Source organism: Oncorhynchus masou, chromosome 15, assembly GCF_036934945.1.
Source record: "Oncorhynchus masou masou isolate Uvic2021 chromosome 15, UVic_Omas_1.1, whole genome shotgun sequence".
NCBI lineage: Eukaryota > Metazoa > Chordata > Actinopteri > Salmoniformes > Salmonidae > Oncorhynchus > Oncorhynchus masou.
The window spans coordinates 66,791,200-66,811,458 of NC_088226.1; the positions used below are offsets into that span (position 1 = coordinate 66,791,200).

The 20,259-nt window shown below is 44.4% G+C and overlaps 1 protein-coding gene across 1 annotated transcript in view; it reads left to right on the top strand.

Annotated features, from left to right (window-relative positions):
• LOC135556909 (inositol hexakisphosphate and diphosphoinositol-pentakisphosphate kinase 2-like) overlaps positions 1–20,259 on the top strand; it is a 76,542-nt gene that overhangs the window by 17,149 nt on the left and 39,134 nt on the right. The window contains exons 2-15 of the mRNA XM_064990316.1: positions 81–711; positions 967–1,162; positions 2,399–2,489; positions 2,589–2,674; positions 3,085–3,239; positions 3,566–3,667; positions 6,331–6,492; positions 6,794–6,915; positions 7,431–7,532; positions 7,908–7,994; positions 8,514–8,589; positions 10,677–10,786; positions 13,134–13,219; positions 18,319–18,444. Of these exons, the coding sequence (XP_064846388.1) occupies positions 547–711; positions 967–1,162; positions 2,399–2,489; positions 2,589–2,674; positions 3,085–3,239; positions 3,566–3,667; positions 6,331–6,492; positions 6,794–6,915; positions 7,431–7,532; positions 7,908–7,994; positions 8,514–8,589; positions 10,677–10,786; positions 13,134–13,219; positions 18,319–18,444 (1,666 nt within the window). The 5' untranslated portion in view covers positions 81–546. The remainder of the gene's footprint in view (positions 1–80; positions 712–966; positions 1,163–2,398; positions 2,490–2,588; positions 2,675–3,084; positions 3,240–3,565; positions 3,668–6,330; positions 6,493–6,793; positions 6,916–7,430; positions 7,533–7,907; positions 7,995–8,513; positions 8,590–10,676; positions 10,787–13,133; positions 13,220–18,318; positions 18,445–20,259) is intronic.

Genomic DNA, 20,259 nt, shown 5'->3' on the forward strand with positions numbered 1-20,259 from the left:
GGACTTCTCCACAGGCGCTGAACTCAGTCTCTCAGGGTTGGTCTGTTTCTCAGTTTTTCTTTCTGTGTTGTCCTCTGTAGGTGTTGCCTGGTGGTGAGACTGGAGCGACCTTTGTGAACCAGTCATCTCATTGTCCTCAGCTTAGAGCGATGCCACTTTGAAGAATGAGACCCTTCTCCTGACACTGGGAGGGTACTCCTCCCCCCAACCTTAGCAACCCGGACTCTCTACCTACCTACCTACCTACCTACCTCACCCCTGACCCCCATTACCTCACCCCTGACTAACCCATAAACCCTCCCCTCTAATTACTACCTCAACACACTCCTCTATGTAAACCTGCTGCTCTTAAGCCGCTCTGTCCCCACCCTCCTGAGTATTACATTACATTCAATACACCAACAGGGGGAATTTAAAAAAGCATTGTCAGTGCCTACTCCCTGGTGTCCATTTTGTGCCCAGAGTGTATCCTCAGTAGGGTGCTCTAAGCCTGTGTACTGGCACGTGACGATGCTGCTGAACTTCGAGTGACGTCCCCACTCTGTGATGTCAGAGGCTGGAGGAGAGGGGCGGGACCAGAGTGGGAATCTCTCGTTTGTGGTTGGCTGTGTCGATGAAGACCACCGAGGCTCAGAAGAAGGAGGAAGAATAAAGAACGAGGGAGAGATGCGAAAAGGAGAGGAGGAGGACGATGACAAGGATGATGACTCGGTGTGTACATGGAAGCAGAAAAAAAAGACTAGTCTTTACTTGCTTCCTTGCTTCCTCACCTTCTTCTCGAACCGCATTTGAGGGGAAGAATCCAAGATCCCGCTACTCCAAATGCATTTTGAAAAAGAGTAGAGATGACAGAACAGGAAAAACAAATTGCCTTAGCAAGTAATCTTATAGCACATCATGTACATTAAATGACAAACAGTGATCTTTACATCCACCCCCCCCCCCCTTTCTCTCTGGTTACCCCAGCCTCCAGAGAGGCAGATCGTGGTGGGCATCTGCTCCATGATGAAGAAGTCCAAGTCAAAGCCCATGACCGAGATCATGGAAAGGCTGTGTAAGTTTGAGTACATCACGGTGGTCATCTTCCCCGAGGAGGTCATCCTCAGCCAGCCCGTGGACAAATGGCCCCTGTGTGACTGCCTCGTCTCCTTCCACTCCAAAGGTACAAACCAGCGTACGTACGTGCACCCACCGTACACTATTGAGTGCATCAGGTACTGGTTTTCTCGCATGCACATTGCACAGCTACAGATGAATACTGTATACGCATGCCTGTAGTATACATGTGTACACAATCTCTACATTAAGCATGCACAAAGGAAGGAAATACCGAATGTGTGCACACACACATTCCCATCTTGCCAGTGTGTAGCTGTAGTGTACGTCTGGCATGGTCTTAGAACAGAGTACAGAAAAATGACATCTACATGGAAATGTATTTGGCCTGTATACAGACCCATGGAACAATAATGTCATGTATTTAGCCTGTATACAGACCCATGGAACAATAATGTCATGTATTTAGCCTGTACACGGACCCATGGAACAATAATGTCATGTATTTAGCCTGTATACTGGAACAATAATGTCATGTATTTAGCCTGTATACTGAAACAATAATGTCATGTATTTAGCCTGTATACTGAAACAATAATGTCATGTATTTAGCCTGTATACTGGAACAATAATGTCATGTATTTAGCCTGTATACTGGAACAATAATGTCATGTATTTAGCCTGTATACTGGAACAATAATGTCATGTATTTAGCCTGTATACTGGAACAGTAATGTCATGTATTTAGCCTGTATACTGGAACAATAATGTCATGTATTTAGCCTGTATACTGGAACAATAATGTCATGTATTTAGCCTGTATACTGGAACAATAATGTCATGTATTTAGCCTGTATACTGGAACAATAATGTCATGTATTTAGCCTGTATACTGGAACAATAATGTCATGTATTTAGCCTGTATACTGGAACAATAATGTCATGTATTTAGCCTGTATACTGGAACAATAATGTCATGTATTTAGCCTGTATACTGGAACAATAATGTCATGTATTTAGCCTGTATACAGACCCATGGAACAATAATGTCATGTATTTAGCCTGTATACAGACCCATGGAACAATAATGTCATGTATTTAGCCTGTATACTGGAACAATAATGTCATGTATTTAGCCTGTATACTGGAACAATAATGTCATGTATTTAGCCTGTATACAGACCCATGGAACAATAATGTCATGTATTTAGCCTGTATACTGGAACAATAATGTCATGTATTTAGCCTGTATACAGACCCATGGAACAATAATGTCATGGTTAAGACATGTGTTATTTATTTCCATGGTTGTGTTTATGTATGTGTTGGGGTGGGTGTGTAGGTTTCCCATTGGACAAAGCGGTAGAGTACGCCAAACTCAGAAACCCGCTTCTCATCAATGACCTGAACATGCAGTACTACATACAAGACAGGTATGATGGGAAACACTCAGTCATTCCTAGCCTGTTCATACTTTTGTAAAAGTCTACTGGCTCGTTCCATTATATAATCGTTGCATTCTGTCCCCTCAGGAGGGAGGTGTATCGTATCTTGCAGGAGGAGGGCATTGATCTTCCTCGTTACGCTGTGTTAACCCGAGACCCAGACAGACCTGAAGGTAAGTGTTACAACGCATCTTGTCTCTTGTGCCAGACTGGTACTACTATATCAATTAGCTAGCTAGCTAGCTAGCATGCACCCAAGATTTGATTCTGGGTGCCAAGATTACAAGTGTAGCCACTTGCACTGCTGAATGTGGCCTTTTTCCATAGCGCGATTGGTTAGAATGCTTCAGGAGGGTGGTTAAATGTGCTCGAGTCTCATTACGAGCTAGATCAGGAGGAAGTGCTGCAGCTAAGGAAGCACAGCCACTTCCTTTTACATATGCATTTTCTGTAGACCTCAAGTTCCGCCTAGCCTAATGAAGATGAAGGCTGTTACCGTATGGCCAACCCCTACCCAGTCGGGCATAATTCACGTGTGCTTCGAGGCCCTGTCTCTGATTGGCTGGGTGGCTTTTCATCCTAGAGTGTAACCTGGTGGAGGGGGAGGATCATGTGGAGGTGAACGGGGAGGTGTTCCCCAAGCCCTTTGTGGAGAAGCCTGTGAGTGCTGAGGACCATAACGTTTACGTCTACTACCCCACCTCAGCTGGAGGAGGCAGCCAGAGACTCTTCCGCAAGGTACTGAGGGACAGTCGGACGCTGTATTGTATAGGAACTGCTGTTGGAGTTATAGTGGATGGGTGGAGTTTTTTGGAGCCATGCTGTACAGAATGGGTTGAAACTCAACTGTACGCACTTAGTACTCAAACCAAACTTTCAACCACTTATTTAGATATTTTAGTTGCACTTTATTATATATTTTTTTTCTTCTTGAAAGAATCAAACAAATGGAATAGTCCCAAAAGTGCAACCCCCCCCCCCCCCCCTTCCCATCTTGCTGGCTCAACCAAGCGCTCTGTCGATACTATTTGAACCCAGGTCTGATTGTCTCCTCTCTCCTGTAGATAGGGAGCCGCAGCAGTGTGTACTCCCCAGAGAGCTGTGTGAGGAAGACTGGCTCCTACATATACGAGGAGTTCATGCCAACGGACGGCACGGATGTCAAGGTAAGTGTGTGTGTTGTTGTTGTGTGAGCCTGGTTGCAGTCAGTCATTTGTTTGATCTGCTGTATGGGGTGTGTGTCTTGTTGATGTTTCGGTTAATCAATTGGTGGACTGTATACAGTGCCCTTTGACTTTTTCCACATTTTGTTGCGTTACGTCCTTATTCTAAAATTGATTAAATAGTTTTTTCCTCATCAATCTACTCACAATACCCCATAATGACAAAGCAAAAATGAGTTTTTAGTTTTTTTTTGTGCTAATTTATGAAAAATAAAAGAGGATATATTTGCATAAGTATTCAGACCCTTGAATCAGTACTTTGTTCAAGTATCTTTGGAAGTGATTACAGCCTCAAGTCTTCTTGGGTATGACGCTATAAGCTTGGCACACCTGTATTTGGGGAGTTTCTCCGTACATTTTTTTAATACTGCATCAGGTGTACACTGTGGGGACAAGAGCTGTGAATTTTCAGCGACCTTACGATATGCCAAGGTGCCGATACGATGGTGCCATACCAAGGTGCCGATACGATAAGTATTGTGATTTAGAAATGGTGATTTAATAAAAACAACTAAACATATTGCTCACCTTATGTCTGCTGCAGAGGGACACGATAGATGCCATGGGAAAACAAGTATTGATCAGTCATGGAAATTAACATGCAGGTACACCCAACTAGTGCAAAAATAATATTGCCAAAACGATATGATATATCATCCCAAATAATATCCCCATATGTCACTGTATTGTGACACTACTGTGGCCCTGACGATGTGTCTATGATATGATGTCAGATGAACACAGTGGGCCCTGACTATGAAATTATGTCAGGTGAACACAGTGGGCCCTGACGATGATATGATGTCAGGTGAACACAGTGGGCCCTGACGATGATATGATGTCAGGTGAACACAGTGGGCCCTGACGATGATATGATGTCAGGTGAACACAGTGGGCTCTGACGATGATATGATGTCAGGTGAACACAGTGGGCCCTGACGATGATATGATGTCAGGTGAACACAGTGGGCCCTGACTATGTGTCTATGATATGATGTCAGGTGAACACAGTGGGCCCTGACGATGATATGATGTCAGGTGAACACAGTGGGCCCTGACGATGATATGATGTCAGGTGAACACAGTGGGCCCTGACGATGATATGATGTCAGGTGAACACAGTGGGCCCTGACGATGATATGATGTCAGGTGAACACAGTGGGCCCTGACGATGATATGATGTCAGGTGAACACAGTGGGCCCTGACGATGATATGATGTCAGGTGAACACAGTGGGCCCTGACGATGATATGATGTCAGGTGAACACAGTGGGCCCTGACTATGATATGATGTCAGGTGAACACAGTGGGCCCTGACTATGATATGATGTCAGGTGTACACAGTGGGCCCAGACGATGATATGATTTCAGGTGAACACCGTGGGCCCTGACGATGTGTCTATGATATGATGTCAGGTGAACACAGTGGGCCCTGACAATGATATGATGTCAGGTGAACACCGTGGGCCCTGACGATGTGTCTATGATATGATGTCAGGTGAACACAGTGGGCCCTGACAATATGATGTCAGGTGTACACAGTGGGCCCTGACGATGATATGATGTCAGGTGTACACAGTGGGCCCTGACGATGATATGATGTCAGGTGAACACAGTGGGCCCTGACGATGATATGATGTCAGGTGAACACAGTGGGCCCTGACGATGTGTCTATGATATGATGTCAGGTGAACACAGTGGGCGCTGACTATGATATGATGTCAGGTGAACACAGTGGGCCCTGACTCTGATATTATGTCAGGTGTACACAGTGGGCCCTGACTCTGATATTATGTCAGGTGTACACAGTGGGCCCTGACGATGATATGATTTCAGGTGAACACAGTGTGCCCTGACTATGTGTCTATGATGTCAGGTGAACACAGTGGGCCCTGACTATGATATGATGTCAGGTGTACACAGTGGGCCCTGACGATGTGTCTATGATATGATGTCAGGTGAACACAGTGGGCCCTGACGATGTGTCTATGATATGATAATAGGTGTACACAGTGGGCCCAGACGATGTGTCTATGATATGATGTCAGGTGAACACAGTGGGCCCTGACGATGTGTCTATGATATGATGTCAGGTGTACACAGTGGGCCCAGACGATGTTTCTATGATATGATGTCAGGTGAACACAGTGGGCCCTGACTATGATATGATGTCAGGTGTACACAGTGGGCCCTGACTATGATATGATGTCAGGTGAAGACAGTGGGCCCTGACTATGATATGATGTCAGGAGAACACAGTGGGCCCTGACTATGATATGATGTCAGGTGAACACAGTGGGCCCTGACTATGATATGATGTCAGGTGTACACAGTGGGCCCTGACGATGTGTCTATGATATGATGTCAGGTGAACACAGTGGGCCCAGACGATGTGTCTATGATATGATGTCAGGTGTACACAGTGGGCCCAGACGATGATATGATGTCAGGTGAACACAGTGGGCCCTGACTATGATATGATGTCAGGTGAACACAGTGGGCCCTGACGATGTGTCTATGATATGATGTCAGGTGAAGACAGTGGGCCCTGACTATGATATGATGTCTGGTGTACACAGTGGGCCCTGACTATGATATGATGTCAGGTGTACACAGTGGGCCCTGACTATGCCCATGCTGAGGCCAGGAAGTCCCCAGCCCTGGACGGTAAGGTGGAGAGGGACAGCGAGGGGAAAGAGATCCGCTACCCTGTCATGCTCTCCGCCATGGAGAAACTGGTGGCCCGCAAGGTCTGCCTGGCCTTCAAGGTGAGGCTTTTCAACCAATCAGACCACTCGCTGTTTGTGTGAGTGTCATCTCACCCGATCAATCTGAAGCCATCTTAAACTCGCGGTGCATCCCAATAGTCTGAAGAGGCTTCCTCTCTTCAACCTCGTCTTATCTCCTTCATCTGCAAGAGCTGCGTTTGGTAAAAGCATCTGTCGTGTTTTTTCAGGTAAGTGCCGATGAATGAAGGGAGGAACCCTCTTTAGACTACTGGGATGCACTCCACTTGATTGGCTACATTCATTTTCAATGTCTGACTGCGACACTCCCTTTCTATCCCAGCAAACTGTGTGTGGCTTCGACCTCCTGAGAGCAAACGGCCACTCCTTCGTCTGCGACGTCAACGGCTTCAGCTTCGTGAAGAACTCCATGAAGTACTATGACGACTGTGCCAAGGTCTTGGGGTAGGTGAGGCATGCTGCCATGCTGAAGGTTCAACTAGCGCTCATCCTTACCTCTCTGTTCCTTTACTTTAGTGAAGTTTTACAGGGACAGTGTGCACTTGAATCAACATTACTATGAAAGTGCCAGTTTTAGCCAGACGACTAATTTCCAACTGCAGTCCCTGGTTTAGCCCCCTGATTTCCACGTTGCTACCCAGGGGACAGCTGGGTAACTAGAGCCATAATGTACGTTAACATCCAGGGGACAGCTGGGTAACTAGAGCCATAATGTACGTTAACATCCAGGGGACAGCTGGGTAACTAGAGCCTTACTGTACGTTGACACCCAGGGGACAGCTGGGTAACTAGAGCCATACTGTACGTTGACACCCAGGGGACAGCTGGGTAACTAGAGCCATAATGTACGTTGGCAAAGTAAAAGTGTGTTTTATTCACAACTCATTCCTTGAACTAGCGAGAATCCAAACACTGCTATAGCTCACACTATTAGTTGTTTCCCCCCCCCCCCCACACAGGAACATGGTGATGCGAGAGCTGGCCCCTCAGTTCCACATCCCTTGGTCCATCCCCCTGGAGGCTGAGGACATACCCATAGTCCCCACCACCTCAGGAACCATGTGAGTACCCCTCTCCTCTTTCTCTCCTCTTCCTTTTTTTTTATTTCTCCTCTCATCCTTCTGCTTCTTTCTCCTCTTCTTCCTGTCCCCCTGCCTCTTCCTTGCTCATCTCTTCTAGAGGTAGTCTGAGGTTGTTTAGTGAACTATACTCACATGGTGATTTAACCTCTCTCTCGAGCTCCCACAGCTAACATCTAGGCTTCATCTCATTGGACTGAACACAGTCCTGAGTCACATAAATGACCTAGTTTGATACCCGGTGTATATTTACATGTCCTTTTAGCCTATTGGTTTTCCAGCCCTCAAGCCTATTGAGATTCTCAATAACAAAGGATGAGTACAGTAAACAACTCCATAATGTCACCTATCCCACAGGATGGAGCTGCGCTGTGTCATCGCCATCATCCGCCACGGAGACCGCACCCCCAAACAGAAGATGAAGATGGAAGTCCGACACCCTCTGTGAGTCTATCTACTCCCCCTCTAAATTTATATACCTCAAATACCCCCTTTGTTGGTCTAGATATCTTAAAAACCCCCTCTGTGAGTCTAGATACCTCAAATACCCCCTCTGTGAGTCTAGATACCTCAAATACCCCATCTGTGAGTCTAGATACTTCAAATACCCCCTCTGTGAGTCTAGATACCTCAAATACCCCCTCTGTGAGTCTAGATACTTCAAATACCCCCTCTGTGAGTCTAGATACTTCAAATACCCCCTCTGTGAGTCTAGATACTTCAAATACCCCCTCTGTGAGTCTAGATACCTCAAATACCCCCTCTGTGAGTCTAGATACCTCAAATACCCCCTCTGTGAGTCTAGATACCTCAAATACCCCCTCTCCCCATTCACAGTGGGCAAAATTTTACACGCTGACAAAATGAATGACTTAATTTTCTGTTTGTCCATATAACAAATACAACTTGTAATTCACCTTCCCCAGTCCTGTTGCATTTCAGTGTTGAATCTGTTGTTTTTAGATTCTTTGCGCTGTTTGAAAAGTATGGAGGCTACAAGTCAGGGAAACTGAAGTTGAAGAAACCCAAACAGCTACAGGTCAGTCCAAGTATATCTTCTTTTCCCATAACACAGAAACCCCCTGTTGAGCGGAGGCCTATTTGTGGTGTTGGGGAAGCTACTCTGAAAATATAGTTCACCAAGCTACCAATGACTTCACACTGGAAGAAGTTAAGCTACCCTTAAGAAAAATACAGTTTGTTTACATAAGTTATTTTGAAAAAGTAGTTCACTACATCCAAACTACAGTACTAAGTCTAATGTCGAAAAATATAGTTAATTATTGCCCATATGTGACCGACCGGCTTGATTCAATGTTTGAAAAATTTGAAATTGTGTATTTTACATTGGATAAAAGTAGAGACTCAAATGGTATATCATACACTACATACATACACTACATATCATACATATCATACACTACAGTTGAGGAACAATAGGAAAGTAATTCTGCTTTGAAAGTTGATAAACTTGTAACCTCACATTTGAGAAAATAGCCCTTGAATGTTTTGGTACCTACTGGAGAGCTCTTTGTCTACACCCATTCAGCATCGTTCACTCCCTCAAGCCCCACCCATCCCTTTAAGGATTCACATGTGAGGTTATGTACTAAACAACCTAAGATTTCAATAATAAAGGATGGCTTATACTATGGGTGTGTTGGTAAATTCAATCTGGAGCTCTCTTGGTGTTCGTAAACTCTTTATTTTATTTTTTATTTAATTATTTTTTTAAACTTTTTTACATGTTTTATTTTATTTTTACCCCTTTTCCTCCCCAATTTCGTGGTATCCAATTGTTAGTAGCTACTATCTTGTCTCATCGCTACAACTCCCATCGGGCTTCGGGAGAGACGAAAGTTGGTTAGCGTGCACTGCGCCCGGCCCGCCACAGGAGTCGCTGGTGCCCGATGAGACAAGGATATCCCTACCGGCCAAACCCTCCCTAACCCGGACGACGCTAGGCCAATTGCGCGTCACCCCACAGACCTCCCAGTTGCGGCCGGTTACGACAGAGCCTGGGCGCGAACCCAGAGTCTCTGGGGGAACAGCTGGCGCTGCAGTACAGCGACCTTAACTGGTGTTCGTAAACTCAGAGCGTTGTCAGATTATCTGTTCGTAAGTTCAGAGCGTTTCGCTCTTGGAGCGTTCAGAGCGCACACTGGATGCTATTGCCGAGGAGTAGGGTTGATCCGAGCATTCTGACCTAACAACAGCAGTCAAGCACCCAAGCTAACTGACTAAAGTTGGCTAGCTTGCTAGCTACTTCCAGATACAAATGAAAGTTCAGCTCACTCTTACCATTTTACTCGGCCTAGCAGAGTTGGTTTGGCTTTTTTTAATATTATCCAGAGTGTTGATGACTGCAACTGTGCTGCTGGCAACATTTTTAATTAAGCTTTTTTTTGCCAACGTTTACTGACACATTCAACGGGTGTTGAGCGTTCATAAAATTGTCAGTTATTCTGCGCTTTGGTACACTCAGACAAGAGGGCTCTGAAATCAGAGAAGATAGCCAGAGCGAATTTACCATCTACGTCTATCAACAAATTAACTTTCTATTGAAATGGTTACTTGCATAGTGGAGTCTTTTTGTTTAGACATGTAGCTAGCAGACCATAATCCTAACTCATAACGTTACTACCCTGCATGAATCTGCAGGTAGCTAACCAGGTTCAATGTTAGCTAGCTTACGTTAGGCTATAACTAGCAATGCAAATGGCTCTGAGATACGAATAATATTACTACACAGATCATACACGTAATGATTTAGATGCACTATTGTAAAGTGGCTGTTCCACTGGATGTCAGAAGGTGAATTCACCAATTTGTAAGTCGCTCTGGATAAGAGCGTCTGCTAAATGACTTAAATGTAAATGTTACCTAGCGAGGCAGTCAGCTAACGTTAGCTAGCTAGCTAACAGTACACTTTTTAACTTGAAATGAAAACGTCTTTCTGACAAAATTAGAAACGTGTAATATCTGAAAATATAGCTAGCTAGACTATCTTACCCATAAACATGGATGGACACTTCTCCCGCTCTGTCACCGATGCCATGGTTGCCCTTTAGTTTGAAGATGTAATCCGGAGACAGTTCGATTGACTGTTGTGTGTGTTTTGTGTAGGAAGTGCTGGACATTGCCCGGCTCCTACTGGCTGAGTTGGGACAGCACACAGACTGTGAGATCGAGGAGAAGAAGGGTAAACTGGAGCAGCTCAAGACGGTCCTAGAGATGTGAGAGACGCTTATGGGCACGCCACACACACTCACACCAGGGTTGACCAATCACGTGACCAGTATTGCGATACTCAGAAATATTTTGGCAAGGAAACAAAACATGTAGTAGACTTAATTTCTTATGGAAAACAGTCCTAATGTTGACTAGGAACAAAGTCTGCTTCGTTTTTGTATTTTGTATTTTGTTGCCATGGAAAATCTGGTATCCTAGTACACACGCACACGTCACGCTCTAATCTGTCCATCATTTCATCCATGCATCAAGTAGTGATCTGCTCTTCTATATGTGATGCTTGGTGTAGAAACCTCCTCCGTGTTGCTGTGTCTCTAGTCCAGTGTAGAAACCTCCTCTGTGTCATTGCTGTGTCTGTAGTCCAGTGTAGAAACCTCCTCCGTGTCATTGCTGTGTCTGTTGTCCATTGCTCCACACATATTGAATTCGCCTCGTCCCTGTATTCCTGAAACACACCAAGCCTAGCAGCTTTCACTTTGTGGACAATCCCCATCCTCCTTGTGTCTCTAATTCTCTTTTCCTCCCTCCTTTCTCTCTCTCTCCTCCTCTTTCCAAAGGAAGTCCAGCTTGAATGACACTCGGTATACCCCCCCACACTCCCCCGGTTCACTCCTCACCCCTCCCCCGGTTCACTCCTCACCCCTCCCACGGTTCACTCACCCCCACCCCTCCCCCAGTTCACTCCTCACCCCTCCCCCGGTTCACTCCTCACCCCTCCCACGGTTCACTCACCCCCACCCCTCCCCCAGTTCACTCCTCCCCCTCCCCCGGTTCACTCCTCCTCGCTCTGTAACCACCACTGCCTTTAACCTCCATTCATAACGAGGGATTTTATACTGACCATTAGAATCAGGGACCGCTAGCCACATCCGTGTGCGTTTTTGAACGAGTGCTGTGTTTGTCTGCGATGCATGTCGTTCTGAAAGTTAATCTCACTACACCTTCGTCCTCTCTAATCTCACTACACCTTCGTCCTCTCACTCTTCTCATTCTCTGTGTACTGTATGTAGTCTTCCTGGTTAAACTTGTTGATAATGGTATGGGATTGCATATTAACCACAATTCAATGCAAATGGCACCTCTTTGCCAATAACCAAGGATCAAACAGACAGGTTATTGATCTGTGAAGGTTATTGATCTGTGAGGGTTATTGATCTGTGAAGGTTATTGATCTGGAAGAGTGCGGGAACGGGAAATCCAGGATCGGTTGTAAAACACAAGCTGTATCGCCTATCAAACCCATTTTCACGGGGCTGTCATGTGTTTGTTCTGTACGTTGTCAAACCAGATGCTTGTCCCAAGGACACTCTTTTCTAATAGAGGAATGTTTTACATTAGTGACGGATATGCTAAATTATTATTATATGCCGGAGCATTGAACAGCAGTAGGTAGCCTATCACTGTCACATCACTGTCACATCAATATATCTCAAACCACAGGGGAGGTAGAGCTAGGTGGGAGGGGTGTTATGCACTTTTACCAAAAGCCGGTCACATCCTGAAGGACAGCGCTGGTATGGCACATTACCAGTAACACAGTGACCTCAGGCTTCCAAAGGTCTTACCCAACCACCCAAAACATGTTTCCAGAAACCAGGCAGCTACTTAGCTAGTTTAGCCTAGCCTGACTGACTGAGCACTTGCTCGCTAGCATTTGAAGCTCTGAACTATGGTTCTGAAATTAAATGTTGTGTCAGACAGGGTCTGAATCAGTTCCACTTAAAAATGGCCAATTCCATCCAGTAATTAATTGATTTCAGTTCAAGAAAAGTGTTATTTAAAAAAAAAGGAGATTTAAAATGTACTTCCTAAATTGACAGAGTTCGATTGGAGTTGAGCTCAATGCTAAACTCTTGTCACATGTCTGAAGGAGTGTGTACTGTAACTGTATAATATTGACTGTTCTTCATTAAGGGTGGATACCTGTATAATGAGGACTGTTCTTCATTAAGGGTGGATACCTGTATAATGAGGACTGAACTTCATTAAGGGTGGATACCTGTATAATGAGGACTGATCTTCATTAAGGGTGGATACCTGTATAATGAGGACTGTTCTTCATTAAGGGTGGATACCTGTATAATGAGGACTGTTCTTCATTAAGGGTGGATACCTGTATAATGAGGACTGATCTTCATTAAGGGTGGATACCTGTATATTATTGACTGTTCTTCATTAAGGGTGGATACCTGTATAATGAGGACTGTTCTTCATTAAGGTTGGATACCTGTATAATGAGGACTGATCTTCATTAAGGGTGGATACCTGTATATTATTGACTGTTCTTCATTAAGGTTGGATACCTGCCCCCTGTGTGCGTGTCTCTTCCAGGTACGGCCATTTCTCAGGCATCAACAGGAAGGTGCAGCTCACCTACCTGCCCAACGGACAGCCCAAAGCCTCCAGTGAGGAAGAAGGTAGGGAGGAGGAGTCACAGGCATACACCATCTCTGCTCATGTTCATGATTAACTTCTTACACATACAGTTTAAGTCTGAAATTTCCATACACCTTGGCCAAATGCACTTAAACTGTTTTTCACAATTCCTGACATTTAATCCTAGTAAAAATTCCCTGTCTTAGGTCCGTTAGGATCACCACTTTATTTTAAGAATGTGAAATGTCAGAATAATAGTAGAGATAATTATTTATTTCAGCTTTTATTTCTTTAATCACATTCCCAGTGGGTCAGAAGTTTACACTCAATTCATATTTGGTAGCATTGCCTTTAAATTGTTTAACTTGTGTCATGCTTTGGGTTGCCTTCCACAAGCTTCCCACAATAAGTTGGGTGAATGTTGGCCCATTTCTCCTGACAGAGCTGGTGTAACTGAGTCAGGTTTGTAGGCCTTCTTGCTCGCACACACTTTTTCAGTTTTACCTACACATTTTTTATGGGATTGAGGTCAGGGCTTTGTGGTGGCCACTCCAATACCTTGATGGCCGCCTCGCTTCGCGTTCCTAGGAAACTATGCAGTTTTTTGTTTTTTTTACGTGTTATTTCTTACATTAGTACCCCAGGTCATCTAAGGTTTCATTACATACAGTCGAGAAGAACTACTGTATATAAGATCAGCGTCAACTCACCATCAGTACGACCAAGAATATGTTTTTCGCGACGCGGATCCTGTGTTCTGCCTTACAAACAGGACAACGGAATGGATCGCATGCAGCGACCCAAAAAAACGACTACGAAAAAGAGGGAAATGTGGCGGTATTCTGGTCAGACTACGGAGACGGGCACATCGTGCCCCACTTCCTAGCATTCTTCTTGCCAATGTCCAGTCTCTTGACAACAAGGTTGATGAAATCCGAGCAAGGGTAGCATTCCAGAGGGACATCAGAGACTGTAACGTTCTGTGCTTCACGGAAACATGGCTCACTGGAGAGACGCTATCCGAAGCGGTGCAGCCAACGGGCTTCTCCACGCATCGCGCTGACAGAAACAAACACCTTTCTGGTAAGAAGAGGGGTGGGGGTGTATGCCTTATGGCTAACGAGGCATGGCGCGATGAAAGAAACATACAGGAACTCAAATCCTTCTGTTCACCTGATTTAGAATTCCTCACAATCAAATATAGACCACATTATCTACCAAGAGAATTCTCTTCGATTATAATCACAGCCGTATATATCCCCCCCAAGCAGACACATCGATGGCTCTGAACGAACTTTATTTAACTCTTTGCAAACTGGAAACCATTTATCCGGAGGCTGCACTCATTGTTGTTGGGGATTTTAACAAGGCTAATCTGAAAACAAGACTCCCTAAATTTTATCAGCATATCGATTGCGCAACCAGGGGCGGAAAAACCTTGGATCACTGTTACTCTAACTTCCGCGATGCATATAAGGCCCTGCCCCGCCCCCCTTTCGGAAAAGCTGACCACGACTCCATTTTGCTGATACCTGCCTACAGACAAAAGTTAAAAAAAGAAGCTCCCACGCTGAGGTCTGTCCAACGCTGGTCCGACCAAGCTGACTCCACACTCCCCAAGACTGCTTCCACCACGTGGACTGGGACATGTTTCGTACTGCGTCAAATAACAACATTGATGAATACGCTGATTCGGTGTGCGAGTTCATTAGAACTTGCGTTGAAGATGTCGTTCCCATAGCAACAATTAAAACATTCCCTAACCAGAAACCTTGGATTGATGGCTGCATTCGCGTGAAACTGAAAGCACGAACCACTGCTTTCAATCAGGGCAAGGTGTCTGGTAACATGACTGAATAAAAACAATGCAGCTATTCCCTCCGTAAGGCTATCAAACAAGCTAAGCGTCAGTACAGAGACAAAGTAGAATCCCAATTCAACGGCTCAGACACAAGAGGCATGTGGCAGGGTCTACAGTCAATCACGGACTACAGGAAGAAATCCAGCCCAGTCACGGACCAGGATGTCTTGCTCCCAGGCAGACTAAATAACTGTTTTGCCCGCTTTGAGGACAATACAGTGCCACCTACACTGCCTGCAACGGAAAAATGCGGTCTCTCCTTCACTGCAGCCGAGGTGAGTAAAACATTTAAACGTGTTAACCCTCGCAAGGCTAAAGGCCCAGACGGCATCCCCAGCCGCGCCCTCAGAGCATGCGCAGACCAGCTGGCTGGTGTGTTTACGGACATATTCAATCAATTCCTATACCAGTCTGCTGTTCCCACATGCTTCAAGAGGGCCACCATTGTTCCTGTTCCCAAGAAAGCTAAGGTAACTGAGCTAAACGACTACCGCCCCGTAGCACTCACTTCCGTCATCATGAAGTGCTTTGAGAGACTAGTCAAGGACCATATCACCTCCACCCTACCTGACACCCTAGACCCACTCCAATTTGCTTACCGCTCAAATAGGTCCACAGACGATGCAATCTCAACCACACTGCACACTGCCCTAACCCATCTGGACAAGAGGAATACCTATGTGAGAATGTTGTTCATCGACTACAGCTCGGCATTCAACACCACAGTACCCTCCAAGCTCGTCATCAAGCTCGAGACCCTGGGTCTCGACCCCGCCCTGTGCAACTGGGTACTGGACTTCCTGACGGGCCGCCCCCAGGTGGTGAGGGTAGGTAACAACATCTCCTCCCCGCTGATCCTCAACACTGGGGCCCCACAAGGGTGCGTTCTGAGCCCTCTCCTGTACTCTCTGTTCACCCACGACTGCGTGGCCACGCACGCCTCCAACTCAATCATCAAGATTGCGGACGACACAACAGTGGTAGGCTTGATTACCAACAACGACGAGACGGCCTACAGGGAGGAGGTGAGGGCCCTCGGAGTGTGGTGTCAGAGAAAATAACCTCACACTCAACGTCAACAAAACTAAGGAGATGATTGTGGACTTCAGGAAACAGCAGAGGGAACACCCCCCTATCCACATCGATGGAACAGTAGTGGAGAGAGTAGCAAGTTTTAAGTTCCTCGGCATACACATCACAGACAAACTGAATTGGTCCCCTCACACAGACAGCATCGTGAAGAAGGCGCAGCAGCGCCTCTTCAACCTCAGGAGGCTGAAGAAATTCGGCTTGTCACCAAAAGCACTCACAAACTTCTACAGATGCACAATCGAGAGCATCCTGGCGGGCTGTATCACCGCCTGGTACGGCAACTGCTCCGCCCTCAATCGTAAGGCTCTCCAGAGGGTAGTGAGGTCTGCACAACGCATCACCGGGGGCAAACTACCTGCCCTCCAGGACACCTACACCACCCGATGTTACAGGAAGGCCATAAAGATCATCAAGGACATCAACCACCCGAGCCACTGCCTGTTCACCCCGCTATCATCCAGAAGGCGAGGTCAGTACAGGTGCATCAAAGCTGGGACCGAGAGACTGAAAAACAGCTTCTATCTCAAGGCCATCAGACTGTTAAACAGCCACCACTAACATTGAGTGGCTGCTGCCAACACACTGACACTGACTCAACTCCAGCCACTTTAATAATGGGAATTGATGGGAAATGATGTAAATATATCACTATCCACTTTAAACAATGCTACCTTATATAATGTTACTTACCCTACATTATTCATCTCATATGCATACGTATATACTGTACTCTATATCATCGACTGCATCCTTATGTAATACATGTATCACTAGCCACTTTAACTATGCCACTTTGTTTACATACTCATCTCATATGTATATACTGTACTCGATACCATCTACTGTATCTTGCCTATGCTGCTCTGTACCATCACTCATTCATATATCCTTATGTACATATTATTTATCCCCTTACACTGTGTATAAGACAGTAGTTTAGGAATTGTTAGTTAGATTACTTGTTGGTTATTACTGCATTGTCGGAACTAGAAGCACAAGCATTTCGCTACACTCGCATTAACATCTGCTAACCATGTGTATGTAACAAATAAAATTTGATTTTATTTACATTGTTGTCCTTAAGCCATTTTGCCACAACTTTGGAAGTATTCTTGGGGTCATTGTCCATTTGGAAGACCATTTGTGACCAAGCTTTAACTTCCTGACTGATGTCTTGAGATGTTGCTTCAATATATCCACATAATTTTCCTCCCTCATGACACCATCTATTTTGTGAAGTGCACCAGTCCCTCGTGCAGCACAGCACCCCCACATCATGATGCTGCCACCCCCATGCTTCATGTTCTATTTTTGTTTTATCAAACCAGAGGACATTTCTCCAAAAAGTACGATCTTTCCCTATGTGCAGTTGCAAACCGTAGTCTGGCTTTTTTATGGCAGTGGCTTCTTCCTTGGTGAGCGGCCTTTCAGGTTATGTCGATATAGGACTCGTTTAACTGTGGATATAGATACTTTTGTACCTGTTTCCTCCAGCATCTTCACAAGGTCCTTTGCTGTTGTTCTGCGATTTGATTTGTACTTTCTGCACCAAAGTACGTTCATCTCTAGGAGACAGAACGCGTCTCCTTCCTGGGCGGTATGACGGCTGCGTGGTCCCATGGTGTTTGTACAGATGAATGTGGTACCTTCAGGCATTTTGGAAATTGCTCCCAAGGATGAACCAGACTTGTGGAGGTCTACAATGTTTTTTTCTGAGGTCTTGGCTGATTTATTTAGATTTTCCCATGATGTCAAGCAAAGAGGCACTGAGTTTGAAGGTACACCTTGAAATACATCCACAGGTACACCTCCAATTGACTCAAATTATGTCATTTAGCCTATCAGAAGCTTCTAAATCCATGACATCATTTTCTGGAATATTCCAATCTGTATAAAGGCACAGTCAACTTAGTGTATGTAAACTTCTGACCCACTGGAATTGTGATACAGTGAAATAACATGTCTGTAAGCAATTGATGGAAAAATGACTTGTGTCATGCACAAAGTAGATGTCCTAACCAACTTGACAAAACTATAGTTTGTTAACAAGAAATTTGTGGAGTGGTTGAAAAACAAGTTTTAATGACTCCAACCTAAGTGAATGTAAACTTCCGACTTCAACTGTATGTTTAACATGCACATTCTTGGGCTGAAGGAACGAATGCAGTTGTTTTTGTGTGTGTTCAGAGTGTCCAACGGAGGGTCCGTCTCTGCTGCTGGTGTTGAAGTGGGGCGGGGAGCTGACCCCGGCAGGCAGGGTACAGGCTGAGGAGCTGGGCAGGGCCTTTCGCTGCATGTACCCTGGAGGACAAGGTACGGCACTCTACAACTGGACACTCCTACTACCTCTGGTTAAACTCCTCACCTCTACATTATATACTACTTCTACACTATACTACATCTACACTATATACTACATCTACACTATACTACATCTACACTATATACTACCTCTACACTATACTACATCTACACTATATACTACCTCTACACTACCTCTACACTATATACTACCTCTACACTATATCTACACTATATACTACCTCTACACTATATACTACCTCTACACTATACTACCTCTACACTATATACTACCTCTACACTATATACTACCTCTACACTATATACTACCTCTACACTATATACTACCTCTACACTATATACTACCTCTACACTATATACTACCTCTACACTATATACTACCTCTACACTACCTCTACACTATATACTACCTCTACACTATATACTACCTCTACACTCCTCACCTCTACACTATATACTACCTCTACACTATATACTACCTCTACACTATATACTACCTCTACACTATATACTACCTCTACACTATATACTACCTCTACACTATATCTACACTATATACTACCTCTACACTATATCTACACTATATACTACCTCTACACTATATACTACCTCTACACTATATCTACACTATATACTACCTCTACACTATATACTACCACTACACTATATACTACCTCTACACTATATACTACCTCTACACTATATACTACCTCTACACTATATACTACCTCTACACTCCTCACCTCTACACTATATACTACCTCTACACTATATACTACCTCTACACTATATCTACACTATATACTACCTCTACACTATATCTACACTATATACTACCTCTACACTATATCTACACTATATACTACCTCTACACAATATACTACATCTACACTATATACTACCTCTACACTATATCTACACTATATACTACCTCTACACTATATACTACCACTACACTATATCTACACTATATACTACATCTACACTATATACTACCTCTACACTATATACTACCTCTACACTATATCTACACTATATACTACCTCTACACTATATACTACCACTACACTATATCTACACTATATCTACACTATATACTACATCTACACTATATACTACCTCTGCACTATATACTACCTCTACACTATATACTACCTCTACACTATATACTACCTCTACACTATATCTACACTATATACTACCTCTACACTATATACTACCTCTACACTATATACTACCTCTGCACTACCTCTACACTGTATACTACATCTACACTATATACTACCTCTACACTATATACTACCTCTACACTCCTCACCTCTACACTATATACTACCTCTACACTATATACTACCTCTACACTATATACTACCTCTACACTATATACTACCTCTACTCTATATACTACCTCAACACTATATACTACCTCTACACTCCTCACCTCTACACTATATACTACCTCTACACTATATACTACCTCAACACTATATACTACCTCTACACTATATACTACCTCTACACTCCTCACCTCAACACTATATACTACCTATTCACCTATTCACAAATCATTCACAAATGATTTGACATTAAAAGCAGCCCTGGTTTCAGTTGAACTACATGTAGATAATGCTGTACAGTGTTTGATAAGAAAACTTCCCTGCCTGTCCATACATACAGTAACACTTTTCTAGAGCCCTGGGTTTGTCTTCATGAGGTCACATGGTCAGGGAGAACTTGGGACATATTGGCCCAAATCATAACTCCCTTTTTAGTAAATCATGCGTTGAGGTTAATGGGATATTTTTT